This window comes from Ordospora pajunii (genome assembly GCF_021821965.1).
Source record: "Ordospora pajunii strain FI-F-10 chromosome Unknown Cg_05D, whole genome shotgun sequence".
NCBI lineage: Eukaryota > Fungi > Microsporidia > Ordosporidae > Ordospora > Ordospora pajunii.
Window position 1 is genome coordinate 32,557 of NW_026848123.1, and position 18,116 is coordinate 50,672.

The following is an 18,116-nucleotide window of genomic DNA, read 5'->3' on the forward strand; positions in this document are numbered from 1 at the left end:
CTTCCAAGTTCTACACATCACTGCATTTGCATAACTACATCATACGATTTATTGGACCACACTCTCCCACTCCTCATTCACCACGCCGCAATCCATCCAGAACTTATGCGACCTTTCATTTCTTGTCAGAAGATCATTCAGCTCAACAAATGACACAACAACTTCCTTTCCATTCACAACAACCTCGGCATGGCAGAGCGGATGGAACAGTTCTGCATGCATACTGTCGCTTATGCATATATTTTCGTCAATCCCTCCAAACAACCTAAGTGCATCTTCACATCTTTCATCCATCTCACACCAGTATGACGGCGTTACAATTCGTCCTTCCTTCGGAACACACCTCATCCCTTCAAAAATCACAAGATCCCCACTTATCACATCGAAGGCCTGTGCTTCTTTGCCAAGATATCCTCTGAATACATCCAGGACCTTTGCCCTCACTTCCTGTCGAGAAACAATTGCCTTGACAAAATATTCTTTGTATTTCCTTGCAAAATCAGGCAGCATCTTAAAAACAAACGCAAGCATGCTGCATGTATTCAGCCCAGGATACCACGAGAACAGATCATCCTTCTGCTCTGGCATCCGTTCCATGTGATCCATCACACTCACAAACAGATCCTCACGTGAGACAAGCTCGGCCTCTATCTTCTGCAGCCTTTGCGCAGTCTTTCTGTCCACACTCCCCAGTATATCAGAAGCCAAGCACAAAATCGATTGTGTGCTCATGCTCCTGATTACAGATCGGCTTACATATTTCTGCTCCTTCTCCACACATACAGCCTTGCTTGATTCAACAAGATTTGCAATGTAACTGATCTTCTTTTCCTTCAGGCTAGTCATGATCATCTGTTCCATCGCCTCCTTGCTGATTCTTTTTGCATTCCTTACAAGCTCTCTGTCTCGTTCTATCCCCTCCATCACAACAATCCCCACGGTATTCTCATCCGTTTTCTTCAGCAATTCATCATGAAACAATGCATAAGCATGCAAATCTATAAGCTACAAACAAACACATCATATGAACCAACTTTAATAGGTAATTATCCACTTTCCTCCGGTTCTTGTTATCTCCTCCTTTGCCGGCTCAGAAAAATGCCTTGCCTTCACTATCACCGGCCTTTCGAGCGGTAGTTTCCCTCCAATAACAACATGGTAGCCAAACTCCCTCACATCAATCACAGGCACCCTGTCGTTATCAAGGTACTCGTTCCGCTGCGTCTTCGGAATCAGCCCCCACAGCCTTGCTGAGCTGATTGGCTTCGCATACTCATGCTCTTTGCTCCTGTGATACACCCTCATTCCTCTCTTGCCATGATAGTCCGGATGAAACCTGTCAAAGTAGCTCCTCATGTGGCCAAACCCTCCGGCAAGCCCCCTTCCTCCAGAATGCTTTCTATGCTTGCCAACACGCCCATACCCATGTGACACGTGTCCACGCATCTTTCTGGTCTTCTTGATTTTGTTCTCCCTCACCATTGCAGGGATAATTTTTTCAATGCAAAATAGCCTGCACTTGCATTGCTGGATTCCGTCGGCTCGTGCATATAGCAACAGCACCATCGAACCTCCTGCAGACACTGAAACTTTTGTTTGAGCAATGGCCAACAAAAGAGCATCCAAGCGGCTATGCATGGATGTAGCACACAAGAAGGTAAAGGTGAGCATAAGAATCCGCCCAGAAGCAAACGGATGCGGGGCATGGAAGTCGCTTGGAAACACCGTATGGCATGTCCGCAACGGTAGAAAAACACTGTATGGCGGATTCATGAAGGTCCTTGAAAACATGACAAACACAGACGTATATGAGCTGTGTGTCAAGGATGAAATCCGCAAGTTCCTCAACGATGAAAACTGCACTGTTTTTGCATATGGACAAACAGGCTCTGGAAAGACACACACAATGCTCGGTGACACGGAGCTCGGCATCATCAAGCTTGCAATCAAAGACGTGCTTGATGTTAGGCCGGTAGGCATTTCATATCTGCAGATATACAACGAAAAGCTCTTTGATCTTGCAAGCAATAATGAGGTTCATATGTTCAGTGTAGGCAACAAAAACGTCATGTCGAACCTGTGTGTGCAGAATGTGTGTGCATGGGGAGATGTGGTGCCTTTTATTGATAGGTGTGAAAGAAACAGGAGGCTTGGAGCAACAGAGTTCAACGAAAAAAGCAGTAGGTCGCACACAGTACTCCAAGTCACATACACTAGCAATGGAGAAACACGAACGCTCAACATGATTGATCTTGCTGGAAGTGAGCGTGCAAGCAAGTCCACAGACAGGAGGAGAGAGGGTGCGTTCATCAACAAAAGCTTGCTGGCACTGTGCACTGTTGTCAACAACATTGGCTGCGGTAGATACACAGGGTTCAGAGACTCAAAGCTTACCAGGATTCTTCAGTCGTCTTTAGATGGCCGGACAAATCTTGTTGCAATATGTGCACTGTCTCCAAGCCAAAGCTGTATAGATGAGTCTATAAGCACACTGAAGTTTGCAGCAAGGCTTTGCAACCTTGAGCTGAAGATCGAAGAAGTTGCTGCTCCTAATGAGCGGACTGCAGAGCCAATTACTCGTCCCACCAATTGTGCTTGTGCAGAGAAGAGCCGTGCAAGCAGTGATACGTGCCTGGAACAGTGTGTTTTGAATAGTGTGGCACCAATGTGTGTTGAGCTGCCAAGTACTGATGTGCTTGGCTATGATGCATTAGGTGCTTCTAAAGCTGGTGAGCATTGCGATAATGCAGGAATCGATGAGATGTTCAAAGCACTTGGATTTGCACTTGTTGAGGATCTCCGCCACAAAATACATGTATTGGAGGAGCTCAACAGAATGGCTGATGATAGAATATGCCTGCTTGAAAAGATGATTGCGGATCTACTGGGCAAAGCTCCCTCAAGGAGAATGAGCGAGATTTTCGTATTAGAGAAGCACAGATTTGATTTGCAGAAGAAAACACTCAGGAAGTGATGTGCTGGCAAAAATCAATACTTGTAAATAGCAGTGAGATTACAAATGCATTGCATCGATGCTTGCCCGCAAGATGGCATTCTGTAACCACCTGTATATATCGATAACACCATTAAACCCATAATCAATGAATGCGAATGCCAGAATGATTCTGTTTTTAAATACCTTGCTTCTGATTCTTCTCTATCATTTTCTTCCAATGATGGTATTGCACATGAGAAGGGAGCGTGAGAAGAGCATAATGAAAGCGAGGTTCAATGCGATGCTTTTGCAGGGAAATGAAAGTGTTGAGAAGCTCTGGATGCTGAAGGCCCTGATAAACAATATGAATTACTCCAAGCGTGTCTGTATTCCTATGGATGGAGATATTGAGGAGGTAAGAGATGCATATGAGAAGATAGAGAATGGAGGAGGCGAGGTCTTTCTGCGCCTGTGCCTGAAGTACAATCTTTCTATTTTCTTCCCTGTGTTTTTCCCAATGCTTGTGCATTTCATAGGGATGGTGAGACACAAGTGTTGATGGATTGCAGGAGGGATTGAGTGTGAGGCCGAGGTAGGACTATGCGATGGGCTTATTTTGCACGTATTGAAGAGAAAATTGCATTGCAAATGCCCAGATGGATGGGGAAGATGGCAAGAAGGAATGCTCTGTGCAACTGAAGAGATTTGCAGAAGCAATGAGGACGAGGCAGATGCTTGTAAACGATATAGGCAGGGCCAAGGAGTGTTTGAGTGTGCTGGAGGATCATAGGAATGCATTGGTGGATGTGCTGAGGATTTTGGATTGTAAGATGGATGTTGATGCCGATGCATGTGAGTTGAGAGCGAGGTCTGGAATGCAAAGCATGCTTGATTGGAAATTTGAGAATGTACCTGGCGAAAGATATGCTCTGGTGATATTCAGCCTTGGAAAGATGCCTACGCCAAGCATGAGATCTTTCTATAGCCAGAAGTGGGTGTATCCTGTTGATTATGTGTGCAAGAGGGTTTATTTGCGCCATGGCGGTGAGGAGACGGATGGAGGGCTGATGGTTTACAAGTGTGTGATTAGGAATGTTGGGAGCAAGCCTTTGTTTGAGGTGTCTGACGACGAAGGAATGTGCATTAGTGGGAAGTCTGGAGAGGTGTTTCTGGCACTCAAGAGGCTATTTCCTGGAGGAATTGAGTTTGAAAGCCTGAATGAGTTTTTTGGGCTTGGTAATGTGCATGTTCGCAAGATGCTGAGCATGCAGAAAGGGTTTGATGAGCTTGAGGCAGGAAGCAGATGGGCATTGGATGAGTAGCAGTCTGAGTGAGTGGCTAGATGCGGGAGAGCAAGCGCAGGGATTAAATCGTTGGATGTAATTTTGAAGAGTATTGTTTTTGGATGAAAGCCCCAAGGATGGGCTTAGGCGAGGTGATAAGAGAGGCAGGAGTGCTGCAGAATGGCAAGGAGGATGAGAATTCATGGTCTAGGATTGATGTGGTGCTTGGAAAGCTTGTTAGTGGAATTAAGGACATGAGCGATGCCAAGGAGGTGCTGAAAGTGGCCAATGAGCTTGTGATACGGTCTGTGCAAAGCGAAAGATCGAAGCTTGCAGGGACTGCGATGGCACTTGCAAAGAGGTGTGTGGGGTTGTGTGGAAGAGGATTTGAGTATTCAGGGGTGTACTTGATGTCGCTGATGAAAGTGTGTGGGAAGAGCAACAGGATATTTTATTCGCGAGCAGAGGAGGTAATAGTTGAGATATGTAGAAGTGCGGATGTGAGAGCACATTTGCGGATTCTAAGCGAGTACAGTGGATCGCAAAACAAGAATGTGAGGCTTGCGGTGTTTAAGGGGATTGAGGGGATGGTTGATAATATTGGGAAGGCTGATGGGATTGAAGGGATAGTTGAGAAGGGACGAGCAGATCCGTTCCAAGAGGTACGAGAGGTGTGCAGGAGGATTACTGATAAGTTATTGAGTGGCGAATGCAGGAATGGGGAGGTATTGGAGGAAGAGAATGCTAGTAATGGAATGCGACGGGAGCCTATCAGGATGGTAAGAAAGCCAGTAAGGATTGAGAGTGGAGGAGTTGAGAAGAAGGAGTTAGAAGTGGGGTTTTCGCCAGCAAGGAAGCAGAGCAAGGTGATTGGGGAGAGCTGCGAGATGGAGATTGAGGAAGCAACGATTAGCAAACAGAAAGTGAATGTGAAGTATGCAAGAGGATATGATAAGGAGATGAGTGGGCATTGTGCAGTTAAGAAGTCTGGAACAAGAAGGAGTGTGGTGCATCCTGAAGTTGTGAATGAGAGAAGAGGTGAAATGAGGCATGAAGACCTCACGCCTATTCGGCTTGATAGGTATTTGAGCAAGTATCGAGAGGAGCATGGGAATTTAAGGGATGTAAATGAAGCGAGTAAAGAGCAAGCAAGAGAGAATGATGATGAATGCAAGGAGGAAACAGGATGTATGATGGAAGAGTGCCTGATTAGGGATGCAGATGAAAGTGCCAAGGAGGAGAAGTGGACAGCAAGGGAGTTGATTGAATCGTATTCTAATGTAAATGAGTCTATGGATAAAGAGGAGGAGTCTGAGGGAATGGATGGAGATGATAAGGATGATGCTGAGATGGATTGGGGCATGGATGAAGGGGTGCCTGGGGGAATGGATAATGAGGATGTGGAAGAGCTATCAAGAAGTTTTGCGAATTTTTCGATTATTGATTCTGAGGTGAAGGAGGTAGGAAATGAGGTAGAAAGCAAATGCATTGGGCAAAGCAGCGATGTTTTGGAGGAGTCTGTGAATCCGTATGAGTTTATTGAAGGAGAAGAGGGGGATTCGCCTGGAGAGTATACGATAGTGGAGTCTGTTGGAGGGATGGAGTGCCTTGAAGTTTATGAGATGAGTAAAGGAGTGCTTGGAGAGGAGAAAGAGGTCGATTCCATCCATGAGTCTACGATACTGATGAGTATAAATGAAAAGCCGCATGAGAAGAAGAAGGAAGCAAGTAAGAGGCGATTGATGCTGAGTGGAAACAGATTTGCAGGGTTCCTTGAAATGGATGAAAACAGCGGGGAGGAGACGGTTTTTGGAAGGGAGGTCAATAAAGATGAGAATGGAAAGGAAGGGCTAGAAGAGTTTACGATGATTGATTCGTTTATTGAGGTGAAGAGGAGTGTTTTTAGAAAGAGATAGCTTATGGAGAAGATTGGTGGAATAAAACTAATTAATTGAGTTGAGCAAGATGTGTTTTGTAAGGTGGTACTTGGATGGAGTGTTTGAAGTGTTTTAATTAGCAAGGGCGTAGAAAAACATATCTATGATTATTAGCTGTAATATAATGCGTTGAGCGATGATGAGTGGCTGGATGAGAGTCAGCCGATTGATGGGCAGTAAGTGTGGATCTTGCCGATCGTCCTGTGGGTGCCTGGTGTGCCTGTAGGGGTGCGTCATGCGCCATTAAAGCGGAGGGGAATGCATGAGGGCGGAAACGCAGCAATGAGTACTTCCTGCAGGATGGAGTCGCTGGTTGCCACACCAGTCCTTTTTGTGCATGTATCTGTGCACACATCAATGCATAGTAAGACTGTACAGTGGTTGGAGTATTTACTCGATTGAGTATGTGCATGATTATGCAGCATCTTTCGGTCGCCTTCATTGTATTGGATTTCTTACAATTATTGATTGCAGTCGCACGATATATATGCTGATGTAATAAACATTTGCATGATGCATCTTGAGATGTGCAATATGTAGTACCTGCATCAATTATTTGGAAAACACAAATCCCTGATGTTTGGCAACATGAAGATAGAGCCAAGGATGAGCTACAGAAAGATTGTTGGAGTCAATGGCCCGCTTGTTATCCTGGATGACATAAAGTTCCTGAAGTATGCAGAGATTGTGAGCCTTACCCTTCCGGACGGCAGTGTGCGCCAAGGCCAGGTTCTTGAGGTGTGTGGGAAAAAGGCTGTTGTCCAGGTGTTTGAGGGGACTGCAGGAATCGATGTGAAGGAGACACAGGTCACATTTACCGGAGAAACACTTAAGATGGCGATTTCTGAGGACGTCCTGGGACGAGTGTTTAATGGCAGCGGAAAGGTAATTGACGGAGGGCCTAGTATTATAGCGGAAGATTACCTTGACATCCAAGGACAGCCTTTGAATCCGCATGCAAGGACATATCCTGAGGAGATGATTGAGACTGGGATTTCGTCGATTGATGTGATGAACTCGATTGCAAGAGGACAAAAGATCCCGATATTCAGTGCCTCTGGGCTTCCGCACAACGAAATAGCAGCGCAGATATGCAGGCAGGCAGGGCTTGTGAAGAAGAAGGATGCGCTTGATGGAAGCAACGAGAACTTTGCGATTGTGTTTGCAGCAATGGGAGCAAACGTGGAGACAGCAAACTTTTTCAAAAACAGCTTTGAGGCATCTGGATCGATTGGAAGAACAGCATTGTTCCTGAACCTTGCGAATGATCCGACAATAGAGAGGATAATAACTCCCAGGCTTGCACTGACTGCAGCAGAGTATCTTGCATATGAGACAGAAAGGCATGTGCTTGTGATTATGACGGACATGAGCTCGTATGCAGATGCATTGAGGGAGGTAAGTGCAGCAAGGGAGGAGGTTCCGGGAAGAAGAGGATATCCGGGATACATGTATACTGATCTGAGCACGATATATGAGCGAGCAGGAAGGCTGGAAGGGAGGAACGGATCCATAACACAGATCCCAATACTAACGATGCCGAACGATGACATTACTCACCCGATTCCCGATCTTACGGGATATATAACGGAGGGGCAGATCTATGTTGATAGGCAGATGTATAACAGACAGATATATCCGCCGATCAATGTGCTTCCGTCGCTTTCGAGGCTTATGAAAAGTGCGATTGGAGAGGGGATGACACGAAAGGATCATGGAGATGTGTCGAACCAGCTTTATGCAAAGTATGCGATTGGAAGGGATGCACAGGCAATGAAGGCGGTGGTTGGTGAGGAGTCGCTTTCGACTGAGGACAAGGTCTCGATTGAGTTTCTTGAGCGGTTTGAGAAGGAGTTTATCAGCCAAGGGCATAACGAGAGCAGAACGATAGGAGAGTCGCTTGACATTGCATGGAGCTTGTTGAAGGCGTTTCCAAGGGAGATGCTTAATAGGATTCCTGGGGAGATACTGGATGAGTACCATTCTAATATGTCCCGGGAGATTGATTGAGCTGTTATTGGAGATAAAATGGAAAGTAGCGAATGCCCTGATGAATCAAGAGCAGAAGGCGTTTGTGTATGTGTGCATCCAATGCACGTCACTGAGGGAGATAAAGCTTAAGGACCCCATAAGGTGTACAGATTGTGGGAACCGAGTTCTTAGGAAGAAAAGAACGGATGAGGTGGTTCAGATGGATGCGGTCTGAGTGTTGAGACGAATAAAATGCTAGCTGATATGTTTCTGTGGATTGATTGAGGAGATGCGCGTTCTGCAATGGTTGGCTTGGCTGAAATGCCTAGTGATGTGATATGGCGGGCGTTAAAGCGCCGCCATGAGTAGTAGGATAGGAGAGGATATATTTAGTATGTAGAGATAACCCCAATGGAGGATAGGAAGAAAAGAAAGGCAAGGGATCAGCTATCGCCATATTCTGCACCGGTTGATGCGAGCGAGGACGAAGTGCCGATGATGGAAGCGGCGGATGCTTTGAACAGGAAGCGTGCAAAGGCAAGAATGGGAGGAGGAATGGAGATAGGAGATGCAGAGCCACTGAAGGGTGTTCTGAGCTCGTTGAGTATTTTCAAGCCAGTGGTTGTGAATGACAAGATAAGTGGGCTGAACAGATGCTTTGTAAGGGCGATACAGACAGTAGTGGAGACTGAGTCGAACAAAGACTTGTCTTATCTGTTCAGGCAGTATGAAAGGTATTATGAGGAGCTGAGCAAGGCGAATGGATAATGAGTGAGTGAAGTAAATAGCAATAAATGAATTATTTTTATTAGGTGTTTGCAATGGGGTTGCATAGTGGAATGCGGAAGGTGTGCTTGGTGGTGATTGATGGATGGGGGCATGATGAGAAGAATATGGAAGGGAATGCGGTAGATGGCTCTGGATGCTATTCGATGAGGAGATTGAGTGTGATGTATGACAGCTTTTTGCTGTATGCACACGGATGCCATGTAGGATTGCCTGATGGGCAGATGGGAAATTCTGAAGTTGGGCATCTGACGATAGGAAGTGGCAGGGTGATTGAGCAGGATATAGTGAGAATAGACAATGCGATTGTGAACGGAGAGATGCGTAGTGTTTTGGAAGAAGCAATTGAGGGGGCAGGAGAACGGATACATGTGGTTGGGTTGGTGAGCGAAGGAGGAGTCCATTCCCATGTTCGTCATCTCAAGGCGATTCTGAATGTTTTGAGGGGAAGTGGCAAGGAAGTGTTTGTGCATTGTATAAGCGATGGGAGAGACACGGCGCCTCGAGTATTTCTAGATGATTTGAACGATCTTGAATCGTGGTGTAAGGATGCAGGATTTGGAAGGATTGTGTCAGTGGCAGGACGATTCTATGGAATGGACAGGGCGGGCAACGAAGATAGAACAGATCTTAGTTTCAAGATGATGACTGAAGGAGAGGATATTGGCGAAAGCATGTGTGAGTATGTGCATAAGATGTATGAAAAGGGAGTGTATGATGAGATGGTTAGGCCGGCACTAGTCAATGCATGTGGAAGAGTATGCAAAGAAGACAGTGTGTGCATGTTTAACTTCCGGGCGGATAGAATGCGGCAGCTTACTCGAAGGTTTATTGAGAATGGAAACAATGTGATTACCATGACGGAATATGACGAAGGATTTACGGCAAAGGTTCTTTTCCGTAGGGCTGATGTGGCCAAAACATTAGCTGAGGTGCTGTCTGCAAATGGAGTTGAGCATGTGCATGTGTCGGAGAAAGAGAAGGAGGCACACGTGACTTACTTTTTCAATGGAGGCAGGGAGCAGCCGTTTAAGAAGCAGAGGACTGTGGTTGTGCCAAGCCCAGATGCTGAATCGTTTGATACAGTTCCTGAGATGTCATCTGCAGAGGTTACCGAAGTGGCAATTGACGAGATGTGCAAAGGAACGCCGTTTATTGTGCTTAACCTGGCGCCACCTGATATGGTTGGACACACGGGAAACTTTGATGCAGCAAAGGAAGCTGTTGAGGCAGTTGATGCATGCATTGGGAGATTGTACAATGCATGTGCTGCGAATGGATGTGTTCTTGTGGTCACTGCAGATCATGGAAATGCAGAGAAAATGAAAGACGATCGAGGGATGTGTTGCAAAACACACACTACAAATAAGGTGCCGTTGATTGTGTGCGATAAGAAGAAAAAATGCGAAAGCAAGCCATGGGGATATGTGGATACTGAATGCTCGATCAGAGATGTTGCACCCACTGTTCTGAAGATAATGGGCATTGAAAAGCCTGCATGCATGACAGGACACTCGATGGTTTGACCGTATTGTTGATTGCTGAGCTCTTTGGCTTGGTTAGTCGTATGAAGTAATGCGGAGAATGATTCCTCCAGAATGCATTGCGATCTACATATGGAATGAGTATCTACAAGGCTATTATGGCATCCGATGATGCTTTCATTGATTGAGATCCGATCCATATCCATGTGTTAATTTACATACGCAGGCACACTCAATATATCAATCCTTGTGTAATCCACACACAAAATTTGCGCTTAGCAATAAAAACATTCAAAGAAACGTCTTTTTAATCAGAAAAAGCTGAAATCGATCTCAGCATCCTCCTCTGGCGCTTCTTCCTTCTTTGCAGCCTCTGCTGCGCCAGCCGTGCTTCCAGCTGTCTGTCCTCCTGCCACATTCATCGACGCAGCGCCTGACCCTCCGCCCATCAATAGCTCCTTGATCTTCAACGCATCCATCTCAAAATATTCACATATCTTCGGATTGCTCTCGACTCCAAGCGCTTTCATAACACTTGCAATTCTTTCCTTCGTCACTTCCTGGTTTGTTGCATGCACAAAAAGCGCTGCCAACGGGTACAACTCACTTATCATATTCTCCTTACACATTTCTACTTCAAGCAATTTAACGATATCCGGGCCCGAAAGTTTGGTACCCCTGCCGTGCTGCTTGCTTTTATACTTTTCAGGTGAAAATTTTGCAATATTGCTCCCTTTGCAGCACATCCAGCTTGCTTTACACCACTTGCCATCCTATATCCACAATGCATCCATGCCACACAGTGCATCCATAGTTTGCTATTTGCAACAGAATCCCCAGAAATGGATTTTGATCAGCAGGTTCTGCGGGCACTGTGTGCAAGACCTGTTCCAAAAACAGATATACAGATTTTCCGCGAGGCAAAGGTCTCCAACTTCTACATAAAGAGAAACGAAAAGTACGACTATGTCAAGCATAGGCTGGAGTGCATGCGCCCGTATTTCTTAGAGTTGCTGCAGATCAAACAGTTTGAGTCGGTCAATCACATATCTGCATCGTCATTCTGCACGTACGGGATGATAGTCAACCCCACGGGAATAAAGCTGGATGCATCAAACATATGTGTTGCATCAAATATTGATGGAAGCAACGATGTGGTCGTTAGGCTCAACCTGGAGCATCTGTGTAGATACTCGGTGTTTCCTGGCCAGATTATTGCAGTAAAAGGAAAGAATATTGGCGGAGACGAGATAATTGTTGAGCGTCTTGACTGTGTTCCAGTTGTGGATGTTAACACAGCAGATGCAGGCAGTCTTGGCAATGCATCTAACAATCCAAGGATAATTGCATTTCAAGGGCCTTATTACTCCGAGCTTAGCGAATGTGGAGTTGATGTGTTTGAGAGGGTTCTTGCAATGGAAGCAGACATTTTGATTTTGATAGGCCCGTTTGTAAAGCCACTGCAGGAGCTTGGCGGAGAGTCTCCGTTTGGTGTGCTGAGCGATGTTTTTATGCCAAAGGTGCGGAGGTGGTTAAGACAGCACTTATGGCGGAAAGTGGTTCTGGTGCCATCGATAGGAGATCCCACATGCCTGAATGTGTATCCGCAGGAGGCAATTGATACCGAAGAGGAGCGGATGTACTGTGTTAGCAATCCCTGCGAGATTTTTGTGAATAGGTGCCTGGTTGCAATCTCTTCGTTGGACATGCCTCTTGAAATATGCTCTGAGGAGTGCTTTTACAACTCTGGAGATGCAGATGCGACGGATGTGTGCGGAGAGCTTCTTTTCAAGGGCGACCGGATGGATAGGCTGGCACATCATCTGGTGTTTCAGAGGAGTTTTGTGCCTGTGTTTCCATCGAGAAGCGCAATATCGTATTCTTCTCCAGAAGGATTGATGATGGGGATGGCGCCGGACGTGTACCTTGTTGTGTCGAGACTGAAGGGGTTTTGCAGACGAGCAGGGCCAAGCTTGGTGGTTAACCTTGGGTTTGTGGCTAGAGGCGGGAAGGCATGTGTAATAAAGCCTGGCACTGGTGGAGAAGCAAATGCGGAGTTTGTTGATCTGTGTGCTGAGGAGGCAAGCGGAGTGTCTGATAAATAGATTGTGGAAGCCCATTGTGGATGGCGAAGTCACATTTTGAGGTGTTTGACACGATGCTGGAAGAGATACAGCAGCTGCGCCTGGATGCAATATATTTTTCAAGGTCGACACAGAGAGCAGAGCAGAGGATTGAGAGGCTGAAGAAAAAAAGAAAGGAGTATGAGGAGCAGTTTGTGCACACACCAACTGAAAAGTACATCAAAAGGATCGGAAAGTGTTGTAGAATGATAAAACGACTGCTGGATGAGAACTGTGAAAGCTCGAGGATGCTGGAGAGCGCGGTAAGTGAGCTGAAATGCAAATGCGAAGCACTATGTGTGGATATGGAAGAACCATTTGACTTGCATGATCCGTCGATCACAAGCACAAGTTGCATAGTAAATGCCGGAGAGATGAGCATGGACGGGAGGTTGTATTGCAAGTGCAATCGGCCTGCATTCAAGAACATGATAATGTGTGGAAAGCATGGATGTAGCACAAAATGGTTTCACTACGAATGTGTAGGGATATCCAGCATGCCCAAGACGGAGTGGATATGCTCTGAGTGCAAGAAGGCATTATGCAAGTTGTAGTATACATGTTGATGAGCAGCATCCCAGTGGCTGATATAAACATTGGATTACGAATGTGAAGAAATCTTTTAATAAAAGTAAATACACAGCAATGCATTGCATGTAGAATATTTTTGTGTGAAAAATGCATGACGAAAGCCGTTTGGTTCATTGTAAGATGATGAAGAGTAGGATGATAAGCACAATTGCTACGATTACTCTTGGATCTGTGGGCTCCTGTGGTTGCATCCTGGGCGCTCTGTATGTTCTGGTGTGTCTTCTATTCATATTGGAATACAGGTGCTGATAGAGATCCTGTGTGGAGTAAAATACAGAACTTCTTTGAGCATGGGCACTGAATGTTGTGAAAAATATGTTTGACATGATATCTTCAGGATGGCTATGCCTAAAGGTTGTATGTGAAAACGCAGAGCCGCTGGCAAGTCTGCGGTCATATGCTTTTCTCTTTTCTGGATTGCCAAGTGTTGTATAAGCGTTTTGAATGATTGCAGAGACATCGCTCGACTCGCTCATCTTTGTTCTGTCTGGATGGAACTTCATTAAGAGAGCATTGAATGCACGCCGTATGTCATCCTGAGAGGCTGATTTCTGAACGCCAAGGATTGCATAGTAGTCTGAGTTTTTTTTCTTTATGAACTCCTGTATTTCCTTGTGGAGAGCGAGTGTTCGCTGCGCCTTGTCCATTTCGCGCTTGTCTTCTGCAGAATGTGTTTTTTCGTATTGTTTCTTTGTGTTTTCGAAGTATCCTTGGTAGTCTTTGCTATGCAAGCACGACCTGGCTGCATCAGAATATGGCATTTGGGGGTTGCAATGTGTGTGCTTGTATGGCGAGCGGAGTGGCGGCAAGGTGCTACTTCGATGAGCCAGCATGCAGGATATGCGATGTAGAAGGATTGCCGAGCTCAAGAGCAATTGAGTGGAAGGCAAAGGATGCAGAGAAGGCATGTATAGAAAAATGGCAAAAAATTACCCTTCGAGAAGCATTCCATGGAGATGAACAATGGAAAGAAGGCAAGTGGCGATGCATTGACAATATATGTGGGCGAGCTGTCGACCCAAACACTTGAGTCTGATTTGTACAGGATTTTTTCGACGGTTGGAAAGGTGCTTAATATCAAGCTGACGAAGAAGCTTGAGTCGTCTTTTGCATTTGTTACGCTTGGGTGTGAGGAGGAAGTGGAAAGGGCCATCAGGGAGTACAAGCACTACGAGCTGCATAATCGGCAGATAAGGCTGCTGAGGGTGATGAGTAAGGAGGAGATGCCACCCGAGGCAGGGAATGTGGTAGTGAAGAATCTTCCGGAGGAGTTCACGGGGAAAGATCTTGAGGATGCGTTTTCAATGTTTGGGGAGATAACGAGCTGCAAGGTTGCGCTTACTGCGAATGGAAAGTCGAAGGGATATGGGTTTGTGCAATTTAAAGAGAAGAAGGCGGCCAAGAAGGTGATTAAGAACTTCAGCAATCTTGATGGGCTGATGCTGAAGGGCAAGATGATTAGTGTTGAGCTGTACAACTCTGAGATGAGGACGAAGGAGATTCAGAATGCATCTGCAGTGTTTACGAATTGCTTTATTAAGAGCTTTCCGGCAGATGCAAGTGAGGGGGATCTGGTTGAGGTGCTTGAGAGGCACGGAAGGGTGACCTCGTTTTTTTTTCCATTGAAGGAGGATGGGAAGCCGAAGGGGTTTGCATTTGCGAACTTTGAATCGCATGATGCAGCGCTGAATGCAATAAACAATCTGCATGGGAAGGCGGTGTTTGAGGAGATGAGCGAGCCGTTCTATATCCAGAAGGCGCAGAAGAAGGAAGATCGTGTTGAGGAGCTGAGGAAGACGTTTGAGCAGCTGAGTATGCAGGGGCAGAACTATAAGAAGAATCTGTATGTGACGAACATACCTGAGGGGTTTGGAGTTGAGGAGCTGCAAAGCATATTCAAGGAGTTTGGAGCGATTACATCGATTTTTGTTGGAGCAGATGGGGTGAATGCACAGAAGAAGTATGCGTATGTCTGCTACCTGACGCCTGAGGAAGCAAGCATTGCGGTGGAGCGTGGAAACGAGATATACATTGATGGGGAGCGACTGCAGGTTACGTACTTTAAGAACAAGGCGGAGAGGGCAAAGGATAAGGAGTTTTCTGATATAGGATACAAGCCGATGATGCCGTATATGTACCAAGGGGTTGGGTTTCCATCTGGAGGGTTCAAGCGTGAGCGAGCACAGGTAATGTCGTCGAAGCTGTATGGAAATGAGTCTGAAAAGCTGTATGGGCTTGTGCTTGCAGCAGCGCCTGCATTCAAGAACGACTGGAAGACGCTTCGGGTGAGCAATGAGGCTGAGTTTGCAAGCAAGGTGTCTGAAGTTCTACTGAGCAGGCCTGATGAGGAGATAAGAAGCATGATTGGACTGAATTTTACGCTATCGAGCAGTATAGCATCAGTGATCGAGAGTATTGATGGAGAGAATGACCGTGTGGGAGAGATTATTATTAAGGATTAAAGTTTTTAGTTATTATGGATAAAGCAGTGGGAGATTGATGTGCTATAGAAGTGGCGATGGACAGTGAGTAGAGTAGATATGGATTGAGCGCCTTTGACGTTGATATGTGAATGCAAGCAACGGAGGGTGCTGTGTGAGAGAAGGCGTTTTTGGTGTGAGGGGGATTGTCTCAGTGGTAGAGGGTTCGCTTCGCATGTGAAAGGCCCGGGTTCGATTCCCGGATCCTCCATTTTGGAGTGTTTGCAGGGCTAATGAATAACGAATCTATGTGTTGCTGGCATTCTGCATTTGCATTCTGTGTTGTGTGTCTTTGTGTGGATATGTGATGGGTGCTAGGCGTGTGGCTTGGTGCCTTCTCCTTGGAAAAATTTGGGCTTGCATTGCATAAATTTTGGACAGATGCACTGGGCATGCTGTTTTCAAAGGACACACTCAAGTCGTTTGCACAGTCGAAAGGAATAGCAAACATCGACGATGATGCATTGAGAGTGCTATCCCAGGACCTAGAGTATCGTATTAAGGAGGTGTGCCAAGAGGGAGGGAAGTTCATGCTTGCGTCTAAAAGGTCGAAGCTATCGATCGACGATATCAACTATGCGCTGATCAGCAGGAATGTTGATCCGCTGTTTGGATACGATCCGCAGGAGAGCCTTGTGTTCAGAGGGCTGCCATCAAATGCATACTATGTTCCTGATGAGGAGATTGATCTTGAGGAGTACCTTGACCGTCCACTACCAAAGATTCCCTTGAGGCCTTCAATCCAATCTCACTGGCTAGCAATCGAGGGTGTACAGCCACAGACTCCGCACAACCCAATACTGCTTGAAAAGCCTACTGTGAAGAAGGATACGCTTGGGATGTACCAAGAAGAGCTCGAGCTGAAGTCACAAAACAAGCACATGCTTACAAAAGAGCTGAGCATGTACTTTGACAAGATCATCCAGGCAATGGAGACGGATGAGGAGACGGCCATTAACTGCCTGCATAACGAAAGCGGCATCCAACAGCTTGTTCCGTACTTTGTGCATCACTTTAACGAGCAGATAGTGAAGAACATAAAAAGCAAGGACCGGCTAAGAACAATCACAATGATGTACTATTCGTTGCTAAGGAACAAGTACATATTTATTGATCCATATCTACACCAGATCTTGCCATCGCTTATCACATGCGTGATTGGGAAGAGCGTGGATGATGAAGTCAGAAAGGTAGCTTCCGAAGTAGTCAAGCATGTGTTCAGCAGCTTTTCATGCTCATACAAGACACTTGCGCCACGTATCATCAACACATTGAGCAAAGCATGGCTTGACAAGCAAAAGACAGAATCGACGCAATGGGGCGCACTGTTTTGTTTGAGCATACTCTCCGAGCATGTTGTAGAGACAGTCATAAAGCCAAAAGCAGATTACTATCGAGAGGAAATCAGCAACCCACGAGTATCTGATCTTCTAAGCAAGATTTTGCATAAATAATGAATTTTAATGTTCGTTTTCTTTATCATATGCCTGACCCAATTATATCATGCATAGGCCAGACTCGATATAGCATAATATATAATATACGGCAAAATCCATTCAAGCATGCAATCACTTTGCCAATTGAATGACTAGCCATGAGATTGCCAATAATGCAGTCAATAGTGTTACTCCAGTGTATTACTCAGCAACTCTACAATTTCCTTCCTTTCCACAGGTGGAATGCTTATGACTATCTCTGAGTTGTTTTTAATTCTCAGCATTCCGTGATCAATGAATTCAGCAATCATCGGAACTATCGAGCACCTAGCTGTCAAAAAAAGCCTTTTCTTTATTCTTTCAAACAGCTCGTTCATATCAACCTTTTCGCCTCCAATTGCTAAGATTTCGCGCAGGACTATCATAGAGTTCCTGGGTACATTCTTCACAACATTCATTGACCGCCCTGTGCGTAACACTTGTATCTCAATATCAGCAGCTTCCTCGTATGGCTCAAATGTTGTGAGGTCTCTGAAAACAAAATTGAACCTCTCTATGTCATCCATTCCAAACCTCACATTCACATTCTCCATAGTTGCGAGCACGGCAAAGTGTTTGAGTTCCAGAAACTCAGCAAAGCTGAAGTCAAAGTTCACCATCACCAGCTTATACTTTTCTCTTCTACCGAATATTGCGTCGTCTATCTCCTTGATCGATGCAGGAGCCTGTCTGCAGTTTGGAAGCAGATTGTGCCAGATCTTCTTTGAGATTTGCTTCATCAGCTCGTTCTTTTTAGTTGACCTGCAGTCAACATGGATTGCAGACGGAAACATCTTGTGAAGCAATGCCTTCTTCGATCCATAGCCATAGAACATGATGTTAAACGACCTTGAAATCACATTGAGCTCTTTTCTGCAGCTCAGATGAAAGTCTAAAAGCTTTGTGTTCATTCAGTTGATGGGTGGCCCAAGATCCCACATGCATTTCGCATCGCGATTTGTGCAATCCGCTGCATGTATGGATCGCTGCATATGTGCACTTTGATTTACCGACGCACCAGATACATGCACGGTATAATTCGCATACCACG

General features: G+C 45.7%; 17 protein-coding genes and 1 non-coding gene across 18 annotated transcripts; 13 read left to right on the forward strand and 5 right to left on the reverse strand.

The window, feature by feature from the left end:
- Nucleotides 1-48: 48 nt before the first annotated feature.
- On the reverse strand, nucleotides 49-924 carry HK407_05g09370 (uncharacterized protein; the record flags this gene model as incomplete). Its single annotated transcript, XM_060420914.1, has 1 exon — nucleotides 49-924. One exon carries the CDS (start codon nucleotides 922-924, stop codon nucleotides 49-51), a length of 876 nt encoding a protein of 291 aa, XP_060276876.1.
- Nucleotides 925-1,035: 111 nt separating this feature from the next.
- On the reverse strand, nucleotides 1,036-1,482 carry HK407_05g09380 (ribosomal protein; the record flags this gene model as incomplete). The annotated part of the gene is made up of 1 exon (XM_060420915.1): nucleotides 1,036-1,482. One exon carries the CDS (start codon nucleotides 1,480-1,482, stop codon nucleotides 1,036-1,038), a length of 447 nt encoding a protein of 148 aa, XP_060276877.1.
- A 154-nt stretch (nucleotides 1,483-1,636) lies between these two features.
- Nucleotides 1,637-2,974, forward strand: HK407_05g09390 (kinesin-like protein; the record flags this gene model as incomplete). Its single annotated transcript, XM_060420916.1, has 1 exon — nucleotides 1,637-2,974. The coding sequence occupies one exon, from the start codon at nucleotides 1,637-1,639 to the stop codon at nucleotides 2,972-2,974; it is 1,338 nt and encodes a 445-aa protein (XP_060276878.1).
- Nucleotides 2,975-3,101: 127 nt separating this feature from the next.
- HK407_05g09400 (uncharacterized protein) lies at nucleotides 3,102-3,494 on the forward strand (the record flags this gene model as incomplete). Its single annotated transcript, XM_060420917.1, has 1 exon — nucleotides 3,102-3,494. One exon carries the CDS (start codon nucleotides 3,102-3,104, stop codon nucleotides 3,492-3,494), a length of 393 nt encoding a protein of 130 aa, XP_060276879.1.
- A 97-nt stretch (nucleotides 3,495-3,591) lies between these two features.
- On the forward strand, nucleotides 3,592-4,257 carry HK407_05g09410 (uncharacterized protein; the record flags this gene model as incomplete). Its single annotated transcript, XM_060420918.1, has 1 exon — nucleotides 3,592-4,257. The coding sequence occupies one exon, from the start codon at nucleotides 3,592-3,594 to the stop codon at nucleotides 4,255-4,257; it is 666 nt and encodes a 221-aa protein (XP_060276880.1).
- A 98-nt stretch (nucleotides 4,258-4,355) lies between these two features.
- Nucleotides 4,356-6,134, forward strand: HK407_05g09420 (uncharacterized protein; the record flags this gene model as incomplete). Its single annotated transcript, XM_060420919.1, has 1 exon — nucleotides 4,356-6,134. The coding sequence occupies one exon, from the start codon at nucleotides 4,356-4,358 to the stop codon at nucleotides 6,132-6,134; it is 1,779 nt and encodes a 592-aa protein (XP_060276881.1).
- A 609-nt stretch (nucleotides 6,135-6,743) lies between these two features.
- HK407_05g09430 (ATP synthase) lies at nucleotides 6,744-8,165 on the forward strand (the record flags this gene model as incomplete). Its single annotated transcript, XM_060420920.1, has 1 exon — nucleotides 6,744-8,165. The coding sequence occupies one exon, from the start codon at nucleotides 6,744-6,746 to the stop codon at nucleotides 8,163-8,165; it is 1,422 nt and encodes a 473-aa protein (XP_060276882.1).
- Nucleotides 8,166-8,205: 40 nt separating this feature from the next.
- HK407_05g09440 (uncharacterized protein) lies at nucleotides 8,206-8,361 on the forward strand (the record flags this gene model as incomplete). Its single annotated transcript, XM_060420921.1, has 1 exon — nucleotides 8,206-8,361. The coding sequence occupies one exon, from the start codon at nucleotides 8,206-8,208 to the stop codon at nucleotides 8,359-8,361; it is 156 nt and encodes a 51-aa protein (XP_060276883.1).
- Nucleotides 8,362-8,537: 176 nt separating this feature from the next.
- HK407_05g09450 (uncharacterized protein) lies at nucleotides 8,538-8,894 on the forward strand (the record flags this gene model as incomplete). The annotated part of the gene is made up of 1 exon (XM_060420922.1): nucleotides 8,538-8,894. One exon carries the CDS (start codon nucleotides 8,538-8,540, stop codon nucleotides 8,892-8,894), a length of 357 nt encoding a protein of 118 aa, XP_060276884.1.
- A 53-nt stretch (nucleotides 8,895-8,947) lies between these two features.
- On the forward strand, nucleotides 8,948-10,438 carry HK407_05g09460 (metalloenzyme; the record flags this gene model as incomplete). The annotated part of the gene is made up of 1 exon (XM_060420923.1): nucleotides 8,948-10,438. The coding sequence occupies one exon, from the start codon at nucleotides 8,948-8,950 to the stop codon at nucleotides 10,436-10,438; it is 1,491 nt and encodes a 496-aa protein (XP_060276885.1).
- Nucleotides 10,439-10,707: 269 nt separating this feature from the next.
- HK407_05g09470 (uncharacterized protein) lies at nucleotides 10,708-11,142 on the reverse strand (the record flags this gene model as incomplete). The annotated part of the gene is made up of 1 exon (XM_060420924.1): nucleotides 10,708-11,142. The coding sequence occupies one exon, from the start codon at nucleotides 11,140-11,142 to the stop codon at nucleotides 10,708-10,710; it is 435 nt and encodes a 144-aa protein (XP_060276886.1).
- A 96-nt stretch (nucleotides 11,143-11,238) lies between these two features.
- HK407_05g09480 (DNA polymerase) lies at nucleotides 11,239-12,501 on the forward strand (the record flags this gene model as incomplete). The annotated part of the gene is made up of 1 exon (XM_060420925.1): nucleotides 11,239-12,501. One exon carries the CDS (start codon nucleotides 11,239-11,241, stop codon nucleotides 12,499-12,501), a length of 1,263 nt encoding a protein of 420 aa, XP_060276887.1.
- A 20-nt stretch (nucleotides 12,502-12,521) lies between these two features.
- Nucleotides 12,522-13,073, forward strand: HK407_05g09490 (uncharacterized protein; the record flags this gene model as incomplete). The annotated part of the gene is made up of 1 exon (XM_060420926.1): nucleotides 12,522-13,073. The coding sequence occupies one exon, from the start codon at nucleotides 12,522-12,524 to the stop codon at nucleotides 13,071-13,073; it is 552 nt and encodes a 183-aa protein (XP_060276888.1).
- Nucleotides 13,074-13,220: 147 nt separating this feature from the next.
- Nucleotides 13,221-13,871, reverse strand: HK407_05g09500 (DnaJ domain-containing protein; the record flags this gene model as incomplete). Its single annotated transcript, XM_060420927.1, has 1 exon — nucleotides 13,221-13,871. One exon carries the CDS (start codon nucleotides 13,869-13,871, stop codon nucleotides 13,221-13,223), a length of 651 nt encoding a protein of 216 aa, XP_060276889.1.
- Nucleotides 13,872-14,060: 189 nt separating this feature from the next.
- HK407_05g09510 (putative RNA binding protein) lies at nucleotides 14,061-15,572 on the forward strand (the record flags this gene model as incomplete). Its single annotated transcript, XM_060420928.1, has 1 exon — nucleotides 14,061-15,572. One exon carries the CDS (start codon nucleotides 14,061-14,063, stop codon nucleotides 15,570-15,572), a length of 1,512 nt encoding a protein of 503 aa, XP_060276890.1.
- A 158-nt stretch (nucleotides 15,573-15,730) lies between these two features.
- Nucleotides 15,731-15,801, forward strand: HK407_05g09520. The gene has a single exon. It is a non-coding gene; the product is annotated as a tRNA-Ala (tRNA).
- Nucleotides 15,802-15,982: 181 nt separating this feature from the next.
- On the forward strand, nucleotides 15,983-17,044 carry HK407_05g09530 (TATA box binding protein associated factor; the record flags this gene model as incomplete). The annotated part of the gene is made up of 1 exon (XM_060420929.1): nucleotides 15,983-17,044. The coding sequence occupies one exon, from the start codon at nucleotides 15,983-15,985 to the stop codon at nucleotides 17,042-17,044; it is 1,062 nt and encodes a 353-aa protein (XP_060276891.1).
- Nucleotides 17,045-17,214: 170 nt separating this feature from the next.
- HK407_05g09540 (putative origin recognition complex protein) lies at nucleotides 17,215-17,976 on the reverse strand (the record flags this gene model as incomplete). The annotated part of the gene is made up of 1 exon (XM_060420930.1): nucleotides 17,215-17,976. One exon carries the CDS (start codon nucleotides 17,974-17,976, stop codon nucleotides 17,215-17,217), a length of 762 nt encoding a protein of 253 aa, XP_060276892.1.
- Between the last annotated feature and the right edge of the window lie 140 nt (nucleotides 17,977-18,116).